The sequence below is a fragment of the Cnephaeus nilssonii genome (assembly GCF_951640355.1).
Source record: "Cnephaeus nilssonii genome assembly, chromosome: 11".
Lineage (NCBI taxonomy): Eukaryota > Metazoa > Chordata > Mammalia > Chiroptera > Vespertilionidae > Cnephaeus > Cnephaeus nilssonii.
The window spans coordinates 74,605,271-74,627,647 of record NC_137082.1 but is presented as its reverse complement, the minus strand read 5'-3'; the positions used below and the strand labels follow the sequence as shown (position 1 = coordinate 74,627,647).

Below are 22,377 nucleotides of genomic sequence, written 5' to 3'. Positions count from 1 at the left end.
CCATAATGAATGGCATCTCATAATGCTGAAGAAGCCCTTCGAAAACTTTTAGCTGAATCCACTGACTGAGAAGAACCAAATAATTTACACGAGTGACTCTGATAAGCTGAATCCACAATACGTCATTCTGCCGTCCATCTCCCCATCCAACCTGCTTTTAGGGCCAGAGGGGTTCCCAGGAATGGTGACTGGACCCATCCTGCACCCATGCGGGGAGAAGGAGCTAGAACTGCCCTTTTCCTCACACCTGAGGATGGGTTACGGGTGACGTGGTAGAGGGAAGCACTGTTACGCTACCAACAGAGGGAGAAAAACGCCACTGCTACGGGTCACCGGTTTCCACGCACAACCGCCCCCCCTGCTTCCAAGGCAGGTGAACATCATACAGAAATCTAAAGAATTTTTTTAAACCAATTTTGTTCTTTTTTTTTTTTTTTTTTGTATCACGGGTATATCTCTTCCAAATATTTATCAATGTTGATCCTCAAAGAATAAATCATCTCCAAGCTTTGATATGGATTCTAAGCACACACACAAAAATAAGTACCGGGGAGGTAATTCCTCAAGCTGCAGTCACGCTGTTTAAGTGGGAGGAAGCGTTCTCCTGGCTAACTAAATGGTTAGCTTCCACTGCTCAGCTCGTGGCAACACACACTTTGCAAGACGCCTGTCCTCCTGCAAAGGGTTAAAAAGAAAACTCCATCGGGTGGACTGGGAAGCCATTCTTCCCAGGGGACACTCACTTCGGCTGCGGCTGCGAGGCTCCGGCTTTGTGCGCGCGCCGCCCCTGCGCGCCCCCGCCCCTCGCCCCGCAGCCACGGCTCCTCCAAGGTTCCCAGGGCCACCTGCGTCTCCTAAGAAAAGGGGGCTCTCCGTGCGCTACTGCAGCGCGGTCTGCATCCTACCGGGGTGTGGAGGGCGGGGAGAGGAGGGGGCGGCGGTGTCCCCGGGAAGAGTGCTTTGTCGCGAGGGTCGGGTGACCGCCTGCAGTTGCCCCAGAGGCCCTAGAGGTTTGGTCCCCGGCGTCGCTCGGGGCTCTCCTCCGAGGGACCCGAGTCCTCCAGGGCCCAGGCTCCGTCCGCGCCCGGCCAGGCGCCGCCCGGGCACGGAGGCGTTTGCTGGGGTCCGAGCCCCACCCCGCCCACCCGGCAGAGCTAACGGCGCGGCGCCCGGGAACCTTCCTCACGCCGCCTCGGGCCGGCGCGGCACCTGCTCAGCCCCGCCCGCCCCCGAGTGCTGGGCTGTCCTCCTCGCCCGCCCGCCCGCCCGGGAGATCCCGCGCCAGCCGCCCGGTGCCCGAGGCCACGCTGCCTAACGGGGATGGGGGAGGTCTGCGCTCGGGCGCTAGTCGCCCGGGACAGCGCCCCGCCCAGCCGGCCCGCGGCTCTCCCACCCCCGCTCTCCCCGGGGCAGGGGCAGCATCCAGGGGGCCCAGCCCGGCCCGCCGGCCGTACCTTGTGCGGCGCCCGCAGCAGCCGGTGGACCCCGGCCAGCTGGGTGCCGAGCGCGAGGTCCTCGCGGAACGTGAACAGCGGCGGCCGGCTGGGCTCGGGGAAGTTGGTGCTGTTGAAAGGGTCCGTGTCGTCCAAGAACTGCACCCGGCAAGCCAGCGTGGCCATGATGCATCCCTGCTCCGGAGGGCGCGGGCCCCGGGATCAGCGGGGCGCAGGCCGGGACGCGGGGTCACGGGGAGCCGGGAGGCCGCGGCCAGTGCTGGCTGGCTGGCTGGCTGGCTCGCGGGCTCCGCGTTCCCGGCTGCAGCCCGGGCTCCGGCCGCGGGGGGGCGGGACGGGGGCGGGGCCGGCGGGCCCCCTCGTGCCCCTCGTGCCCCTCCCGCTCCGGCTCCTCCCCCCTCCGTCCCCTGAACGCCAGGCTGGGTTGCCACCACCGACCCGACCCGCCCGCCGAGAGCGGGAAGGCGAGACTAGCTCGCGCGGCGCCCGCAGCCCTGCGCCAAGCCCGCTGGCGGTGGTGGCGGGTGGGGAACCCCCTCGGCTGCAAACTGGGGCAGCGGGGACGCCACTTGCTCCGTCTGCACGTGCGCCCTGTGGCCCGGGGAGTCCCGGCCGAGCTGCAACGCGAAGAGCTCCAGGAATCGGATAGGGGGCGGGGGGACGTGGCTGTCCTCTGGCTTCTCACCCATCTAGGAGAGGGCTTAACCCTTTCCAGGTCCAGGCAGCGGCGGCCGCCTCCTGCTGCCCGAATTCAGAAAACCCCAGCCGGGCACCGGGGAGTGAGGGAGCCGGCCTCGGCAGCAGGCGGACGGCGGCAGCACCGGAGCCCAGCCGGGGTTTTCCCTGGGGGGAAGGAAACTAAGAAGGAGGAGGGTGAGCCGGGAACCCGAGCAGCTCCTCTTAAGAGACACGCGCAGGGGGGCGCCAGGAGAGAGGCCTGTGGGGTGCGAGGCTCCGCTCCGGGACCCCAGCGCCAGGCCGGGCACGGGGCTGCCTGGTGGATGCGGGTGGACCTCTGCATCCCCGCGGCCTCTCGTTCGGTGAGGTCGCCGAAAGCCCTAACGGGACCGTGCGGGACCGCGGGGGGCACTTCCACGAGGTCACCGAATCGCTGCGGGTCGGCGGAGAGCTGGGGACCCGCCGAAACGGGGAGGGAAGGCGTGCAGCCGGCCCTCCTCGGCCCAGCGCGAACCGCGAGATTCCTCTCCGCCTCCCGCCGCTCTCCTCGCTGCTCGCGGGCGACCCCCTGCGTTTCCATTGAGAATTCGCGGTTCTCTCCATTCCCGGAGACCCAGGTTCGCAGTTCATCTTACCTCCTGTAGGTCACAGGATAATACCAATGGCCCTTAGCATCCGCCCCTGCACAAGGCGGCTCTATAACGTGCCTCTCTCCCTGTCTTCTGCCCCTTTAACCGCCCCTCTCTATGGACTCTCCTTGTCACACACGCACACCTGTGCCTGGTCTTAAACTAACAATGATCCATAACACTGCTGCTCATTCCAGACCTTCTAGCTCTCCTGGCTTTTGCTGCTTAACTCTTTGAACAAGTCCCCTAGACCAGGCCACACCAACTTCACCATCAGCGCCTGCCCAGAATACAAACCCCACAAATTCTACTCCTTTGATCCAGGCCTCCTACCCTCCCACTTTCATCTCCAACTACCTCCTCACTGAGCAAGCCCGCCAGTCTTTCTGGACACCCCATTTCCCATCCATGTCCCAACATGAATTCCCCATCATCTCCAGGGCATGCTTGCCACAAGTCTCTCTCAGCCTCTCTTGCTCCTGCCCCATCTGCCACCTGCAATGACTTTTCCCCCCACCCCCACCCCCCAATCAGGCTCCTCAGTGCTGCTCAGGGTGGCCTCCCCCTGCCCTCTGGCTGCCACAAAATTGTCGCTTTTCTCTACCTACAGATTATTCAGTGAAGAAAACCCTCTCTCCAGCATGAAGTCCTTGGCTTCCGGCGCCCCTCCCTCTGTGTTCCGTCTCCCCATCTCAGGAGATGACCAAAGTCCTGTTTTTCCTTTTGCTCTCCCTCCACCTGGACCCTCCCTTCCCGGCTGCAGTGGGGCCAGACTCTGTCGTGGACCCTCCTCCCCAGGCCTTGCACTTAGAAGAGCCCCACACTGGTTTCATGCTCTGCTGTTACTGTTTTAAATTCTTAATCATTTCACAAGAGGCCCCAGATTTTCATTGTGCCCTGGGTTCCAACACAAGTTCTATAGCTGGTCCAGGTGAGAGTAAGTACTCACATGTTTCTCATCTTGAAAGCAACATCTTTATGAAGCCTGCCCCTCACTGGCTTGTCTCTTCTTCACTTCCTGACCAGTCTCTAAAAATAGAGCTGTATTCATTTCTCCGCATCCTCACCACCTTTCTGCTCCACACCCCACGGGTATCTGGTGGGCAATCCGCCCTGCTGTTCTGAGATCATCAATGCCACCTGGGAAACTCCTCATCCCTGCTGCCCACTTTCTTGGCAGCATCTGTCTCCACGGACCACTCCTTTCCCGAACTCTTCCCCTCAGCTTCGTAGCTCAACCACCCTGGTTCGCCTTCTCCCTCTTTGACATCTTCTCAGGCCCCTCGGGGCTCTGTTCTCTGGAGAATGGAGCATCGCAGCTACAGTGACTTGTTAATTTATTATCTGTGTTTCCGCTAAATTGAAAGCTCCTCTAGGGCAGGAACCATGCTGTATTTACCCTATTACTCCCCTCTCCCCCACCCCCACCACCCCAGCACCTGGCAGAGTGCCTAGCAAAGGCACACAAAAAATGTCTGATGGATGAGTGAACCTCAGAGTCACCCATGAATCCTCTATCTTGTGTTTGGTGACTATGACCTGTCACTGAATCAGCCTCTGAAATGTTTCAACTCTTCCCTCCTGTCTAGCCCTCACTTCCTAGGCTGGTCTCCTAACGAGTCTCCCTTCCCCAGTCCGGAATCCTGCATTTGATCTTCCACTGGCTTCTCCAGTGCCAGTGGTCATTCTAAGTTGTGCATTTGACGTGTCACGCCTTAGGGTAAAATCCTGACACGCTAACCCCCTTCGCATGACCAAGACCCTCTCTGGCCTGCCCCAGTCTGCCAGTCGGGGCTCATCTCTGGCCATTCGCCACTTCACATCCTGTTTCAGGCCACCTGAACTTGTTACCCTTTCCTAAACGGGCTGATGACTTTCATGGTGAACTCAAACTGGACTGTCCTTTCCCATCTAATTAACCAGCTGAACCCACTTCTCCTTCAACACTCACATCTAGTGAGCCATCCCCAACTGAACCCCAAACAAGATCGGCTCTCTTTCCTCCCTGTCTCAATTATTTTCTACATGTCCTTATTCATGTAGCACTTTTTTTATTATTATTTATTTTTTACAGAGAGGAAGAAAGAGGGATAGAGAGCCAGAAACATCGATCAGCTGCCTCTTGCACACCCCCTACTGGGGATGTGCCCGCAACCAAGGTACATGCCCTTGACCGGAATCGAACCTGGGACCTTGCAGTACGCAGGCCGACGCTCTATCCACTGAGCCAAACCGGTTTCGGCCACGTAGCACTTTTCATGTTGCATTGTAAGTACCTGCTTACCCACATGCCCACCCCGCTGAACTAGAAGACTTCTGGGACTGGGATTTTCCTTACTCGGTTTTAGTCTTAAAACTTCACATGGTGACTGGCATTTAAATTAAAATTAATCCTTTACATGTGGGTTTTTTTTTCCCCTACCCTCACCCGAGAATATTTTCCCATTGATTTTTAGAGAGAGTGGAAGTGAGAGGGAAAGACAGAAACATCGATGTGAGAGAGGCACATGGATTGGTTGCCTCCTGCACGCACCCTGACCAGGGCCCGGGCCAGGGAGGAGCCTGCAACCAAGGCACACGCCTTTGGCACACGCCCTTGACCGGGAATCAAACCCAACCCCTTTGGTCCACAGGCCGACGCTCTAGCCACTGAGCCAAACCGGCTAGGGCACCTTTAAGTGTTTTAATCATATATGTTATTCTTGATTTTTTTATGGATTTTTGCTCTGACAACTCCCTTGAAACTGTTCTTAGCAATAATGTGTCCTCTAATAGCCAAAGTTTATTTTTCTCAACCTATTTTTTGAAATCATTATTTTTTAGTAGTGTAATGCTTTCTCTTGGTTTAAAAAGTCAAGAGTAATAAAAAGTTGTAACAAAAATATTAGCTCCCTATTTTACAACCCACTCCCATCCCACCGCACTTCTTAGAGGCACTCACTTCTAAATAAAGCAAGTACACTGCTGTACTTTGATCTAGGAGCTTAATACTCTGACTTTCTATCATGCTACATGTGGATTTTACCTTCATTACAGACCACTTCCCTCTCTCGATCTTCCCAATATAGTTTTATCCCAATTTTAGTTACATTCTTGCCCAGCGATTTTTAAAATGATGGTTGTGTTACTTTTGTTCACTTTTGTGCCAAGTGTGCACATGATTACATGACCGTTTGTGTACAACTTTTTGTTTTTCTGAAGTTAATATTTGCCTCCATTTTTTTCTGTTGCTTATTTTTTTCTTGAAGAGCTGGTTGTATCTTCTCACATCCCTGAAAATGCCTCTTTCAATACCGTCAACTACTTTCTCCGTGCTCTTTCCCCAAAGACGCCCCTCTCAGAGGCCTCCTCCGGGAGTCCCGCCTCCCTGCTCCGGTTGGGAGTGTGGCTCTCTCAGCTGCATCCTCCTGGAAATTTCCTTGGCTTCTCTCGTGTGGGAGCCCCTGGTTTCTAGATCACTTGGCTTCATCTTTGTTTGTTTGTTTATACTCTCAATTTTTGTAAATACATGGCCTAGTCACTTCCTGAAAGGAGATACGTTTCTGAGAACTTCAATGCCTGAGAGGCTGTTTATTTTCTATCCTCACACTCACTTTGGTGTAGCGGTGTTATTGGTAAAGATGGCCACAGTAACGCTCCCGACCCCTCTTATTCCCACCACTTCGTAATTCGGCTTTGCCACTTGTCCCATCCAAAGGCAGCCTGTGCCCCGACTCCTGGCCAGCTTGGTGACTTGCTTTGACAAGTAGAATATGTTGGAAGTGGCAGGTGTGGCTCCTGAAACTGGAAGCCTTACAACATCTGCTCTCCCCCCTCAGCATGTGGGCCGGAGGCTGCCACGTGAAGAAGCCAAGTCTCGCCTAGAAAAGGGGTGCGGAAATGATTACTGAACACCAGGGGTGTAGTCCCCTGTGTTCTGTAGCAATGGAACAACGGGGGAAACAATTGCCTACGGTAATTTGGAAGGTAGAAAATGTATGTGATGAACTTGTGGTCTTGACGAAGGAGACCTCTAAACAGTATGTAGAAAATATCTGTTAGGTGTTTCTAGAAGCATATAGTAAGGCATCCTGTTGGCAATTAGATAAATATAGACGGCTTAAACCTTGCTGGGTTGTAAAATAAAAGGATCTCTCATCCCCAGACTGTCCAGCTAGCAAATGACCTTGGTAAAGATCAATTTTTAAACGTGGCTGTAAGACCCTTTGTTAAGGTCTCAGGGGGGGCCTAGCAGATCCTCGCATTTAGGCTAAGAGGCTTCTTAGAATCTTAAGTGTGTTGTTCCACAGCAGTCTGGCAGGCCCAAATGAAAAAGAATTATGGATGTAGTATTTGGAACGTGGAATAAACCCCAACAAGATTCATAGAAAAGCCACAAAGGGTTTAATTTGGTTGTGCTGATGAAATAACAGCAAGCTTGGAGCAAAGGGGCAGAGATTATTCAAAACACAAAGAGAACTCTGGACTCCAACTTGCAGTGGGTAAGAAGCAGGACTCAGAAAGCCATTCAGCTGTAAGACATAGTAGCTTAAAACAACAACTATTTTATCTGCTCTCAATTCTGGAGGTCAGCAATTCAGACAGGGCTCAGCTGGGGTCACGCATGCAATTGCAGGCATCTGGAAGCTTGACTGCTGCTGGTTGGACTAAAATAGCCTCGCTCAGCCCGCCTGGCTCAGTGGTTGAGCGTTGACCTGTGAACCAGGATATCACGGTTCGATTCCCGGTTGGGGCATATGCCCAGGTTGCAGGCTTAATCCCCAGTGTGGGACGTGCAGGAGGCAGCCGATCGATGATTCTCTCTCATCATTCATGTTTCTATCTCTCTCTCTCTCCCTCTCCCTTCCTCTCTGAAATCAATAAAAAAATATATAAAGATTTAAAAAGTAGCCTCTGTCCATGTGTAATTATGGATGCCAGCGGGTCTAGGGAGTTTCCGGTGGGATGGCTCATCTCTCCTCCTTGTGGCTTTTCAATCCAGGAAGGAAGACCTGGCTTCTTCCCATCGGCAGTCTTAGGGTAGCACTCTGAGAGTCGAGAGCAAAAGCTTCAGGGTCCCTTGAGCCCTGGGCTCCGTTTATGCTGTCACTTTGCCACTTTTGTTTTAGTCAAAGTAAGTCAAGGCCAAACTAGAATCAAGGAGCAGGGAAATAAGTTCCACTTCCCGATGGAAGGGGAAGCAAAGTCACATTGCAAAGAGGCATGAGTACCCAGAGGTGAGGAACTGATGCCGTCATCTTTGCATTCGTGTAACACACATTATAGATCCTTCTAGGTGGGACGTTATTTTCACTCAGAATTTTGAGGCATTGCTTCACTGTTGGCACAGAGAAGGCCTGTGGTATGGTGACTGTTTACGTTGTGTAACTTTTCTTTTCCCTCTCTCTGCAGGATTTGGAACCTTCTGGTTACTTGCAATACACTGACATTTCCTGCTGACGTGCCCTGGTGTGAGTTCTTTTTCCTTCATCATGTTGATATTCCATTGGTGTTTTTGACCCAGCGATCCCGTTCTTTGATTTGTGGGGATGTCCTGGGATCATATCTTGGATCATTTCCTCTCCACATTTTTCTCTACTTGCTGGAACTCCTGTTATTTGGATGTTGGACCACTACACAGATCCTCCAACTTTCTTAACTTTTTCACTCTGCTAAGTTCTTATGTTGTTGTTATACTTACTGAGAAATTTCTTCAACTACATGTTCCACCTCTTTTACTGAATTTTTAATTTCAGCATTCATGTTTTTCATTTTCAATAGCTTTTTCTTGGTCTCTGATTTATTAAAAGGCATCTTATTCTTGCTTCCAGCATTTTCCTGATATTAATTACATTTTCCTTTACGTTTTCATTTTATTGCACTGTTTCTGTAGTCTTTGAGATGGTTTTCTTTCCCTCTTTCTTTCAGTTTTGTTCTTTTATAGGAGAGGTTATCCTCAAATTTTCTGTGGCTCTTGGCCGTTCATTTACATTAAAAACTGATAGAAAGCTCTAGGGTGTAACCGGCACATTGCCTGGTGGGCTTTACTGTAGATGAAGCCAGCAGGCAAATGGCTTTTTCCTTGAGCATCTCTAGGTCTTCTCTCCGTGGTAGTTCCCTTTACCCAGAAAAGTTCTTACCAATGTTGTTCCTGGTCAGAGCAAGAGGGCCCTGCCTTCCGCTTCCTGCTATCAGGGCCTCGCTCTGCCCACCCTTCTAAAGGGCAAGGAGCCCGTAGGACCAAGAGTTCATGCCCACCTGGGACCCACCCTGCTCTCCCTTTAGAGTGTTCTCCAAGCCCCTGGGACCACAGAACCCCCTGCCCAAATGACCTCTCTTTCCAAGGCCTATGTGTGCCTTCCCTGGATGATCCTCCTAAGAGCGGACCCTGATGCACCCCAGGCCTGAGAAGAGGCTAAAGAGTGGCTGTTTTCAGGGGCGTATAGATGGGGTGGAAACAATTCGTTTCCAGCCATAGTGGGAGATAAAAGAGCAGGACAGGTCTTCGCGTGGCTGTTTATTTTAGAAAGTGAACAAAATGTGGCTTATTCTGAAAACTGCAAAAAAAGCAGGAATAAGAAAGGAGAGCAACAAGAAAACCTGGCAAAAGTGGATTCGTTGCAAAAAGAACAAAGCTTAGGGTCAGGGCCTCTCACTTGCATAAGCTTCACAGCCACAGAACCTGGATCTGCAGCTGAGACCAGGAACTATAGTTTAAGACTTTATATAGAGGAAGAGAGATAATGAGACAGAGATACATACCTGTCAAAACAGCTGATTCAAAGCAGCATAGGTTTCTTGAAAATCCTAAGAAAAAATAGGGGCCCCAAAAAGAATGGTTGATGCAATGTAAATTGAAAATTAATCTGACCAAGAAGTGACTCAGGAAGTAACTTTTAAAGGACACCAGCATCAGTAATGACAATTGCTCAGAGTTGGTCTGTTAGGGAAGCCAGGCAAGAGATGGGCCCTAATGCCTGCCACCGGTTCGATTTGCTGACCAATCTGAACTAGTTTTCAGCCTCTTGAAGTAACAAAAGCTGCACTTACCTAAGGCTGCCACCAGGTGGCAGACGTGGCTTACTCAAGCATGATTTTGCCAAACTGCTAAAACTCAAAATGTCTTTTAATTCTCAAGTAATTTTATGAGGTAAGTGCCGTGGTTTTCAGCACTTTTCAAATGAGGCTAAGAGATGCTCAATAACTTGCTCATATAGGATGATGTTCACTTGGGGATTTGCAAGATGAGATACATAAAAGCTAATTTTGCCAGCACAGGACAAGGGAATTGGGAAAAGGCACACCAGAAAGTGTCTGTCAGCTTTTCTTGTTTCCAGTTGTTCCCAGAACGCTCCCCAAACTACAAACGCAGACATCGGAGGAGAGCCATGTCTTAGACACACTGTGTTTCACACCTGCTTGTTGGTCTCTTTTCCCTCTTGTGTCATCCCTACGGTGACATCTTTCCTTTCCGTAGCCCTGCATCCTGTTTGGCACATCTTGAAAAGAAAGCAAACGCATGGACATCATTCAACAGGAGGAAGGACTCGCCGCCTGCCTTCCCCATCCCACAAGGCTAAGGAGGGGGTGAGGTTGCGTCTTCCTGGGGAAAAGTCAGCACCACCTCCCTCCTCAAAGGCGTCTTGGCATTTACCCTAAGACAAACCTCTCCCCGGCTTCAATGACCATGGAGGGTGATGTTGCCTGTACCCGGGACTGGTAAACACACACACACACACACACACACACGCACGCACGCACGCACGCGCGCACACGCACGCACACACACAATCTGACTCTCAGTGGCACTGAGATTCGGTGTTAGACGTAGTTCCAAGGGACATTGCCCTTGATTTTCATATTTTTAGAAGCACATCGGGCCGAACTTCAGGAAGTGGGAACCAAGGAAGGGACATAGGATTATAAATTCACTAGAGTCTGCATAGGAAGCCACCCCACAGAATGCAGAAAATACATTTCTAGCTGAAATCTCGATGAGAAGCATTGTTCTTCAGTCCGCTTACTGGTGAGGACAGGCCCATATACAGGAGGCAGTAGCCCTGGGTCTTGAAAGAGGTTGAGTTTTTAATAAAGTTTGAAATCATGAAATCCCCACCTAACCTCAAGTGCCTCCTCTCACTGACCTCAAAACCCCTGAGTCAGAGGCCTTACACGGAGTCCTGCAGGCCAACGACAGTGCGAGCACAAGGCTGCAGCCCAGCACCCAGAGAACAGAGCCACACCCCATCTTCCAAAGCTCCAAATGCCGGGAACAGCATCGCTCCTACAAATAAGATAACGAACAAAAAAACTCCTAATTCCCGGGGCTCTGATTAGATCAGACACAGCAGCCTGAGCAAGACTGACGGCAGAGAAATGCGGGGACACTGGCCTTAGGAAGAGGCTGTGGGCGTTGGGGGCAGGTGGAAAGGGCTGAAGTCCTGGCCAATGACATGGGGTTCTCTCAGGGACTCCCTGCCTCCAGCAGGACTCCAGCAGAGTGGATGTGGGTGTATACAGTCTCACTCGATGTTGCTCCAGACGACAGGGAAGACCCATGGCCCGAAGTCACCGGGAGGCAGATACAAGCTCAATATAGGGAGGACGTTGTGAGCAGCTCAATGGGACAGGTAACCTCATTACCTGTTCAGCTGGAGAGCGCAAGAGCGCTGGTCACAGTGGTACAGACAGACTCCCTCAACCTCCAGAGTTCCTCTTGACTGGGGTCTGAAGACTCTGGGGTCAATGGACCAACACTGTCCAGTGGCTTGTGGAGGGGAACACAATTGCTCAAATAACACCGCCCTCAATGAGTGTGACTTCAGACTCGAGGAGTCCTTGGTGCATCAACTCACAGTGGGAGAGGAACGGTGAACAGGGATAGGAAGCAAGAGGCAGGGGTCAATGGCCTGTACCTTTGCTCAACACATGGATATCCAGGCCGAACCTCTGCTAAGAAACAGGGCCACAAGTCACACTCGGGAGCCCTGAGCATAGACCCACGTCCTCTGTGCACATGGAAGGGCGGGGGGCATATTCTCACTCCCTCAAAATTAGACTACCTTCCTCCACACAAGGGGGCTGAAGAGCACCTAAAGATTCTTTTTAAAGACAAAGTAACAGTGTGGGGAAATGGCAAAACGGAAGAGGTTAAATATTCCCAGTGAGCATCTCATGAACGAAGCTCAGCTCATTAAAACGCATACTTCCACTACATGGGTGTGGGTGCAGCATTTCTGCCAAATTTGCCCTGTGGAAAGCACAGAGGCCTCGAAACTGCCCTCCTGAGCGGGGCCAGTGCACAGGGGGAGAGTGAAGAGTGAGAGGAAGGGGGAAGCCAGAGAGAGTGCTATCCACCTCATTGAAAAGACCAGGTTCTACTGAGCCACGTGATGATCTTAGTAAAAGTAGAGATCATTGTAAAAGAGAAATTTTAATTTAAGCTGGGGAAAAAAAAGAATCTTAGAAGACAACATTCTGATGTTTCTCAGAAGCAGGTAAATCATGGCATTCTACGTTTTCTTTCAACACAGGGAGCACCTGAGATCCTACGGACAGGAAACATGGAGAAGAAAAATCCAAAGACAAGTGCATCAGGTACACTCCGAAGTTTACCTGTGGACAAAGCAGCAGCAACAAGATTATTTTAGCAGCTGAAAACATTTGGTAAATAATGTGCAACTGAAATTAAGTCACATAATTAAAGACATGTCCTGGGAAACAAGGGGAATCCTCATTGCAGACACCAAAGACCCTCTTTCTAAAGTGTCCTTTCCCAAGTCACCCCATATTCTTTATGGCTGGGCCCATTCTTTTTCCTCCTTCCTGTCTACCCTGCGTTTCCCATGAGAACATGTGATGCCAGTTAAATTCTCCGACTTCTCCAGAATAAAGATGGAAGGTCCGAAATGCAGTCTGATCGAGGTTGGCCATCAACGCCGGCGAGCCAGTAAGAGCCCTTTGGCGTAGGCGGCGTGCTCCCAGGCCTGTTCATTCCTGTGATAACATCAGTTGGCCACCTGCTCCCCAGGTTCCAGGCCCCAGACTAGGGGCTGGGGCAAATGAATTTCTTAAGGTTCGTGCACATGTGGGCGAAGAGTACACAGGAACTCTCTGCGTTATCTTTGTAATTTTTCTGTAAATCTAAAAATATTCCAAATTTTAAAAAAATAAAAGATTTGTGCACATGAGAATTCTAAGATGCCCTGATGTGTCATAGAGTTTGTGCCCACCCATCTCCTGGCAACACGGGGCAGGCTCAAGGCCCCTATGCCCCTCGTTGAGACAGCAGCCTCTGATGAGCAGACAGACGTGTTGGTATAACGCTCACGTGCAACATCTCTGAAGACCATTTCTACCCCGTATCTGTAGGGAGATCCTGTCAATCAAATACGGTGAAACAAAACCCTGGTCTTGGAGAAACACAGGAAGCAGTGCAGAACATTTTACCCTGATTTAACCTGCCAATGTGTTACTGGAGGGGGATTAAACATTTGCATTATTTCAGTTAATTTTCAAGAATTGCTCTGCACAGCCTCACTGCTGACTTGACTTCCTGGAATTCTTTGCAAACAAAAGGTTCTAATAGACAGTGGAAATAAATAAGTTTAGCTTTTATCATCTGGACCCCACATCAACAGCACTCAGTCATTTTAACCCTCAAGAAGATGACTTACGAGCTTAGTACAGTGAAATGTATTGACTGTTTCTACGCAGCTACTCTGTACACCATAAGGCACTTTACTCTGCATAAGAACTCTACAGTGAAGAAAAGAATAATTCAAAAATAGAATTACTCCACTTATTCACTTTTACTTACACTCCATATCTCTTCAACATGATTTGAGGGTATTAAAAATACACATAATAAGAGCCCCATAAAAGGGAAGATACAGACAGAAAGGAAAGATAAGATGGTGCCACAGATGAAGTCAGAACCTTAATGGTAGCCCAACAGCCTTTGAATGTTTCCTGCTTCTAAGAATTACTCAGCGCTACGAGGGATATAGTTCTGGAGTAGATAAACACGCCAGGATCTTAAAATGGGGTGCCATACTTTGCAATCATTCTTACCTTTCTCTCTCGACTCTCTGAAAGCTTTTGGAAAACATCTTGGTTTCGTTGCCCAGTTTGCTGGTCAATGCAAATCATCTGGCATCTGTGACAAGGCCCCAAAACCTGGGAGGCGAGGACAGAAAAGACAGCATTGCCATGAAAGTGACCAGACCCCCCAACTCTGCAGGGATGACTCTGGATCCAGAGGATTTGGGTTGTAAAAGGCCATCCCCGGGCCAATGTCAGACTTACAGAGAGATGCTTGGTATTCTACTCTTAACTGTAAGGAGCCAGAAAGTGGCACCCCTTCGCAATGCCACTGGGGAGTCAATCCGTAGTTGTTTCTCAGCTGAAAGGTTGCTGCTTTGGGGCTTTGCAGAGAAACAAGAGTGGTTGCGAATCTAGGTGGTTATCGGGGAAAGCTGGAGACACCTCAGGCAGAAGTGAACTAACTGATGGGAGGACTAACCGGGGGAAATTAACAGCCACAGACACGGCCCTGAGTCTCTGTGAGGAAGTCATCAGAAAGAACCTGAGTGTGTCCATGTCCTCAGACCCAGCAATTTCACTACCAGAAATTCAACACAAGAAAGGAATCAGAAGTACAAGCACAGATTCATGTACAAGGATATTTCTCACATTGTTTATACTAGGGGAAATATGGCAGTAGAGAAGAATGGTTACGCCAACCACACTACAAATATGACATATATCATGCAGGGTTTTTTGGTGTATGTGTGTGTTTTAAATATGTTGTTATTGATTTTTTTAAGAGAGAGAGGAAGGCAGAGGGAGAGTTAGAAACATAGATCAGCTGCCTCCTGCACGCCCCCTACTGGGAATTGAGCCCGCAACCCAGGCCTGACCAGGAATCAAATCAGTGACCTCTTGGTGCATGGGACAGTGCTCAATCCAAATTACATGTGTATTCTTGTATCTGTGTGTACTTTATATATGTACATATGTACACATACACACACTACATAAAACACAGTACACAGCTTCTTAACAGGGGTCATACTTCAATTCTGGATGGTCCACCATGAGCACGAATTGCTTTTATAGAAAGAAAAATTCCCCATAAATGTTAACGTTAAAAAAAGAAAGAATGCAGGTTAGCAGTGACAAGATGCTCTTTCACTGCACACAGGAAAGGTACAAAGGTGCCTGGCTGGTATGATTCAGTTGGTTGAACATCGTCCCATGAACCAGGAGGTTGCTGGTTTGATTCCCAGTCAGGGCACATGCCTGGGATGCAGGCTTGATCCCCAGTAGGGGGGCGAGCAGAAGGCAGCCGATTGCTATTTCTCTCTCATTGATGTTCCTCTCTCTCTCTCCCTCTCACTTCCTCTCTCTGAAATCAATGAAAAAGAAAAGGAAAGGTATGTGGGCACTTGATTATCTCATAACCACTTTCTCCTCTGCTCGCACGTGGGCAAGCACAAAGTGAGTACTGAAATAGAAACACTCAGCTAAATCTGGGTGTGCTTTGGCCTCTCTCTATCACTCCTATTCTGGCTGTTGGGCATTAAGCCAGAGGAAACACCACCTCACTGTGGTACCAAAGTCAAGATCCAGGCCTCACAAGCAGCAGGCGCGCCATGAAGGAGTTCTGCCCGGTATTTACCTTGGGGCGCTCGGCAGACCGTGACCTCGCCAGGCCTCATTTCCCACCCAGCTCCTTAGCTGGACTGGATAAGGAGTCCAAATACTATTTCCAAGAAGCCGAGCACAGGCCTGGCACTCCGTCGTCCTCAGACGTGGAAACTGTCATGACGATAGCATGAGAAGCCCCGAGATACTTTATACAACTGGCTGCTAACACTGCTATTATTAACGGGGTCTCAGGCCCCACTGAAGAACTGGCACATGCAGGGCAGATGACCCATCCCTCTGCCCCTAGCTATTCCTTACCTTTCCTGTCCATTCAGTACCTCGACAATTATTGAGCACTGACTCAGGCCAGGGCTGTTCTAGGCCCTAGAGATATGGTAGGGAACAAAACAGACTTGGTCCCAGCCTTGTATGCTCTGAAGGAATGAGCGGGCGCTGTGCAGAGCTTGCCACGTGGTGGGTCAGGAACATCCTTTCCAGGAGGGGGCATCTGAGCTGAGACCCTGCAGTAGCTGCTGAAAGAACGTGCGAGGCAGAGGGACAGCATGGGCGAAGGCCCTGAAGCAGGAAGCTTGCTTGTTAGGGAATGGAGAGAAGGTGGGTATGACAGGCAGTGGGGCGGGCTGATGAGCTTGGAGAGGCTGGCGAGTTAGGAGAGAATGGCTCAGGTCTGGGGGATTGTAGGAAGCGGTTATAGGGTTAAGCCTCGGACTGACCTGCTGGCAAAGTCACAAACAAGTCCCAAGCTTGGAAGGGCACAGTCCTCTAAGCATAATTAAGCTTGATCCTGTAACTGATCCCTAGATCTTTCCTGGGTAGCTAGTGGGCTGTGGGGGGGGGGGGGGGGGGGGCAGGAAGTGCTGCCAAAACAAGTGAAACTTACAAGAACATTGTCAATTGCCTTGTTTGTCCCTGATTATAAATAAAGCCTCAGCTTTGCAGTCTGGATCAGTTCTGTGGCCTCAGCCAGGCACAGAAAGATCCACCCAGGCTCCCAGCTCCATGAATCTATTTCTGTGTCTTGTTTTCTTAATTTCTAATATTTCTCAATCCCTGGCCGCCTCCATTTAGAACTGGTTTGTTCATCTCTCTTGCCGTGCGGGACACGGAAAAGGGAGATCCCCGCCGCATCAGGCCCCCGCAGGGGATGGTGGGGGCGGGGGGTGCCTTATGCTCCCGAAGCCTAGGGAGAGGGGGCATCCGGTAGCTTTGCCTCTGACTGCAAGGTCCTCCCAGCAAGGCAAGAAGCTGGAGCGCGGAGAGAAGGCGCAGCAGCCATTGCGCTGATGGACCACTAGCCATCTGAGGTCCTCCTCCACAAGCTTCAGACGGCCAAAAGCCCACTAAGTTCAGCAGGACGAACTTCTCAGAGACACAGTATTCCAAGAAAACAGAATTTAAGCCTAGACATAATGACGGGGCGGGCGGGGGGGGGAGAGAGGGGCGGGGAGGCCTGCACTGAGCTCTCCATCACCTGCATGGGGCACATTCTCTCTCACGCTGGTGGGGAGAAAGGGTGGGTTGTTCCAAGGGGCAGTGCAGAACACAGATGTCACACACCCTCCTGCTGAGGGCTTCCCACCTGCCACCATCCTGGCCTCGGATTCGGTCTCCCTTAGCAGCCCTTAAGGAGGGATGACAGAACTTCCCAGAACTCACCTGGAAATGCAAGGAACCAATTGAAATCTCCTCCCATTTCTCCTCTTCAAAAGCACTTGCTCCACTGGTAATAATATTGGCCCGGAAACGTGAGATGAGATCTCTCATTGGGAATAATTCCTCCCTTCCGTTCTCATCACTGTGGAAGACAGACCAAAAAGGGAGAGAGGTGGGGGTGTGGATATTGACGCCGTTGTAGCAATTCAATGATTCTACCACTCAAAACCTGACTTCATCGAATGTGCTCTGGCCTGAGGCCTGGATGGCCAGAACACGCTTTTACAGGCCAAGCGGCACCGACGTGTTAGATCTCAGTGGTCTCCGTTGGGATATGGTCCCACGTCGGGGAGAGGCCCACAAGATGTGGTGCAAAGGGTGAGTAGGTCTTTGTGTCAGACGTGGAGGATTTTGGAAACCAGGTGAACAGAGGTTGAGTAAACGAACTGAGAAAATACCAGTTCTGCAAGGTGAGTCAGGATACGGCATTGAAAGAGTGTCAAGCTTACTTACCAAGACATCACACTCTCTGGCAATATCAAAACATCGTAAAGCAACGTGGTTGGTATTTATTTCCTAACTTCCATTCTGTTTGCAATTAACTAGCATAGGCTATTTTCCTAATTCTTGTGTAAAGGCTTTGTGTACTGCCAGGAGGCCCTGTAAAATGGCTCTCTGCACCTCCCTGCACCCCTCCCCCAAGGGAGAAAGCACTAAAACAGCATCTGAAAGCTTGACAAACAAGCACACTGCTTTATGCCATCACGCTGAGTTTAAGAACAGGGAACTGACTATGCTGGAAGCCCGGACACTGGTGACCTTCAGTGGGGTTGGCCAAGAGGGGTAGAGGCAGCTCTCTGAGGTACTAGAAATGTTCTCCACTTGACCTCGGGTACTTATATGGCATGTCCCACCAGTAAAGTTCACTGAGCTGTGGACTTAGGATTTCGCACTTTGTTGTACTTCACCAAAAATATTTTTTAAAATTAAGTTGGGAGAAATCCTTGGGTATGACGGGAGTTTTCCCTGGAGACAGGACAGAAAGGCTCTGGGGGAGGGAGGGGTCCACGGCTGTGTCCCAGGCCCCTTCCAACAGTGAGTGGCGGGCGGAATGTTGGGAGCAGTGGGCAAGTCTAGCTTTGCTTCTAACCAAACAACTCCCATGACCTATGAGGACCACAGTTTTCTCATCCAAAATGAGAGGGTTAGCACTTGCCAATCCTAAAATCCTTTTATTGTGGATTTGCCCTCCTGGTTATAAACCTTCCTTCTGTGCTTTATAAAAGGGAAAGTGTTATGTCCAAAAGCTGCCCTGTCAACATGTACATGGCAGCGGCCAGAGATACACCAACCAGGGTCCCAGGGAGCGTCCCAGGTATTAGCCCTGGGACTGTTCCTCTTACCTTTGCTCACCTGTCTCACCCATCCCCGTGCACTAAACCAACTGGTTGGAAGCGTGGGTCCCTCCTGGTAGGAACCAGGGTTGCAGCAAGCCTGTCTCCCCTCCTATCTTTCTATACCAAGAACCCCAGGAAATCGCAGACCTGCTTCCTCCAGCGCTCTGGGTACCTGGAAAGGAGGGTCACTTAGTGCAGCTAAAACTCGGTGAACACCGAGTACCAGCCGTGTCACACTTCTACTCCCATGAGGGTGACGTAGGCCATGGCAAGGGAACAGTGTTGTATGATTTTGCCAATGACTATCCTTCAAACAGTCTAGCTTTGCCGCAGTTATTACGCTGGACTTGTGTATTTCTGCAAGTGTGCACACAGATGCACGGGGGCATGTGGCACGTGAGAGGCACAGGAGCCCTGGCTCAGGTGCTGACAGGCGTGTGCACACCTCTCTCTGTCCGGTGGACTAGGAATGAGCAGTCCAGCTCTCTCATAACAGTGATTTCCCCCCTAATTGTCTGATGACCTAGAGGAAATTAGAGCAACTTCCTCTAAACAACGAGGGAGGTTGGACCAACCAAGACCCCTTGTAGAGCTGCTGACCTCTCACTACTGCCAGGGCCCTTGGGAGAGCACTGGGCGGGAGTGGACAGGCAGGGGTGCCGGTTCTGTCTGGTGGTATCAACAAGTCACATCTACAATCACAACTGTAAACGCTTTCTAGCCACTCTTCTTTTCCCTCACGAGGACTGCGGAAGTAGAGCAAGGATCCTCAGGGACAGAAGACAGTGGGAGGGTGGGCAATGAAATTAGATCAAGTTGGTAGAAATTCCATTATAGCAAATGATAAGAAATGGAGTGACTAAAAAATGAGAATTGGGGTTCTCTACTAAGCATCTTGAGGGCATCAAGAAGGACATTGGAAGACCAAAGAGAACCCTCAGAAAGATTCATGGGGACTTCCCTAAAGGGCCTTGTGATTTCTCTGGTCTCATGAAGAGTCTGGACTCCAGGACTCCGGGAACTCTCTCCCCAGGTAGGTGCCAGGCTACTTGCAGGGCAAGTGGTTACACCTCTATGTTATTCCCGAGGTAAACAGCAAATAGTAAAAGGATCTTTCTTACCTGGCGTGTAATTGCTGCTGAAGTTCCAAAACACTGGATGTGTTTATCAGTAGATACTGGGCCTCGTTCACCAGAGAAAGAGTGGCTTGAGCACCAGCAGACTGCCCTGGAGGGAGGGAGTGAGTATTTAAAAGAAGAGATCTGGAAACAACCTAAGAGTTCACAGGTGGACGACTGGGTAAAGAAGATGTGGTACATGTATATACAATGGAATATGATTCAGCCATAAATAGAAGGAAATCTTGCCGCTTATGATGCGTGGGTGGACCTAGAGGGCATTATATTAAGTGAACTAAGTGAGACTGAGAAAGACAAATACCATAAGATCTCACTTATATGTGGAATCTAAAGAACAAAAGCTTGCCCTGACTGGTTTGGCTCAGTGGATAGAGCGTCAACCTACGGACTGAAACAATCTCCCAGATACAGAAAACAAATTGGTGGTTGCCCGAGGCAAAGAGTGGAGGTAAGCAAAATTTCTGAGGGGGGTAGGGGGGTCAAAAGAGACAAACATTCAGTGATAAAATAAATAAATCCTGGGATGTAATGTACAGCATGGTGACTAGAGTTAATAATACTGTATCGCATAGTTGAAATTGCTAGAAGAATAAATCTTTAAAATTCTCATTACAAGAAAAAACATTTTGTAACTGGGTGTGGTGATGGATGTTAACTAGGCTTATTGTGGTGATAACTTCACGATATATACAAATATTGAATCCAGATAAGTAGTGGAGTACACCTGAAACTACTATGTTATATGGCAATTAACCTCAATTAAAAATTTTTAATGAAATTAAATTTTAAATTTTTTAAAGTAAAATAAAAGAAGAGCTGCTTTCTTGGACTGCAAATGAATTGTGCTCCATTGACCGTCATGTTTTAAAAATAGAGACTATATCTACAAGTGAAAAAGTGGTGCCCTTGAAATAGTGCAAACTGTCTTAAATTGGCTCAAACCTCTCAAAAACAAAAAGAAAATGAGCTCATAGAATACTCCACTACTTCTCTGAAAAGTAATAATAATAAAATGCTGCAGTGAAACTTCCAGCACAGACTTGGAGGCGACATTCAGAGGAGGAGGGATGGGCAGCAGGTGGGGCAGGGCCTCAATGAGTCCACAGGCCCAAGAAGCTCTTCTGAATTAGGGAAAAGCTGGTTTTTGCCCTTGGGAAAGTGGGAAATAATTGACTTCAGAAATAAATAATACAAGTTTAAAACTACTGAAAGGGAAAGTAAAAGAGTGAAAGGAAGTGTGAAATGTGCCCAGCACTGCTGGCAGCCTGTGGCCCAGCTTCCACCTCCGTGCGGGGCACACCATGGCTGTCTTTATCCAAGATGTTGATGGAAAGGGTTGGCTGGGCCAAAGCCTAGTGAGCTCCCTGCAAACCGGGTCTGAGGACCCCGGAATACACAAGAAAGGATACTTCTAAGAGAATCACCTTCCAGACCCTCCACTTCCAAATGCCCTCTTTGCTACAAAGGCTCTGTCAGAGAAGGGGGCGCACCCCAGCCCCTCCACAAAAGGCCTTTCTCCCGCTTTGCAGAGGGAAGGTTGCACCTCTTGTGGGCACCCTGCCCCTGGGGGCTAACAGTCTCCATGGCGGCAAACAAAAGCCCATTCAAAACTCGCCTGTAGGTCAGATGGGTTCCCATTCTTTGCTCTCCACAAAGCTGTCACACCTGATTAAGTTGTCAAGTGACATGATTAAAGTGATCTTAATGTGAGATCCCTGTGTCTCAGAAAAAGGTTTGAGTGACAGCAGGTCAACCAAACGCCTTTCATCCCCAGCTCTTTATTCACTCAGATAAGACTTTTCAGAAGAGAACCAAGGCTGAGCACCAGCTAAGCTGGTCATAGGTGGCAGTTATTCATTAATATGGGAATTAATGGCGGGCAGCCCAGCCATCTCATGAAGAGGTTTGTTTTCAACAGTGTTTTCACTATCGTTGGAAATTTATAATATGTAGTTGTTGCTTTGATCAACTGTATACTATTAAAAATTGTGATAATTCAACCTATAAGAAATTTCCTAACACGGACTCTTATGATCACAGTAAACTCTACAAATGTTTATACGTTCCAATTTATATAGCATCTTCATTTTAGTAAATATGATAGGGTGATCAAGGAAAGATTTTCAAGCATAAAATATATAACACTGAGATACAACCCCATTAAAGAAGTAGAATGGAAATATAAGTTGAAGAAGAAAAAAGAAAGATAGAAAATTTCTGACCATTAAAAGACAGTTTGTGTGTGTGTGTATATATAATGAATATTCATGGAATCAAATCACTATGGTATTGAGAGTCCACTCACTAATGTTTAAAAGGATGATCTACGAGTTTTCATTTAAATGATCACATTTATAATTTGCTAGAAATAGCTCAGACCTCTACACCCTGGCCCAGGCAGCTGACTCCTCAGCCCCGTGAGAGCCCAGCAGGGTGGGGGGGAACAGGGAGTTCAGAAGGTGGGGCTGCTGCATTCCCCCAGGCTGACTTCAAGGAGGGGAATGCTCCACCCAAGGAAGATGACATCTGTGGTGTCGGAGCAAGTCTCAGCACAGGGATCCTGGTGGCTGTCCCTTCGGCTCTCTCCCGGAGCCACCAACACCATCTCTTCTCACAGGACTCTGCTCTGCTCTGCACTCCCTCTGCCAGAGCCCAGGGTGAGTGGCTGCGACCCAGATTTTTGAGTGCTGGCTCTTTAAGAGGGCACCTGTGTCTCTAGCAGACTTCTGTCTTTCCTTAGAGGGCAGAATCCCAGCTGCTTGTCATAGCCAGATGT

General features: G+C 49.7%; 2 protein-coding genes across 6 annotated transcripts in view; both read right to left on the bottom strand.

The window, feature by feature from the left end:
• FHOD3 (formin homology 2 domain containing 3) overlaps positions 1-2,154 on the bottom strand; it is a 381,469-nt gene extending 379,315 nt beyond the window's left edge. For 3 of the 5 annotated variants that reach the window (XM_079783588.1, XM_079783591.1, XM_079783589.1), the window contains exon 1: positions 1,455-2,148. In XM_079783588.1, coding sequence (XP_079639714.1) covers positions 1,455-1,619 — 165 coding nt within the window. In that variant the 5' untranslated portion in view covers positions 1,620-2,148. Of the gene's footprint in view, positions 1-1,454 lie in introns of all 5 variants that reach the window. The other 2 variants (XM_079783592.1, XM_079783590.1) reach the window with 2 other exon arrangements.
• Positions 2,155-11,868: 9,714 nt separating this feature from the next.
• MOCOS (molybdenum cofactor sulfurase) overlaps positions 11,869-22,377 on the bottom strand; it is a 43,387-nt gene continuing 32,878 nt past the window's right edge. The window contains exons 12-15 of the mRNA XM_079784097.1: positions 19,584-19,689; positions 17,069-17,207; positions 13,814-13,918; positions 11,869-12,355 (exon numbers count right to left, since the gene is read on the bottom strand). Coding sequence (XP_079640223.1) covers positions 12,203-12,355; positions 13,814-13,918; positions 17,069-17,207; positions 19,584-19,689 — 503 coding nt within the window. The 3' untranslated portion in view covers positions 11,869-12,202. The remainder of the gene's footprint in view (positions 12,356-13,813; positions 13,919-17,068; positions 17,208-19,583; positions 19,690-22,377) is intronic.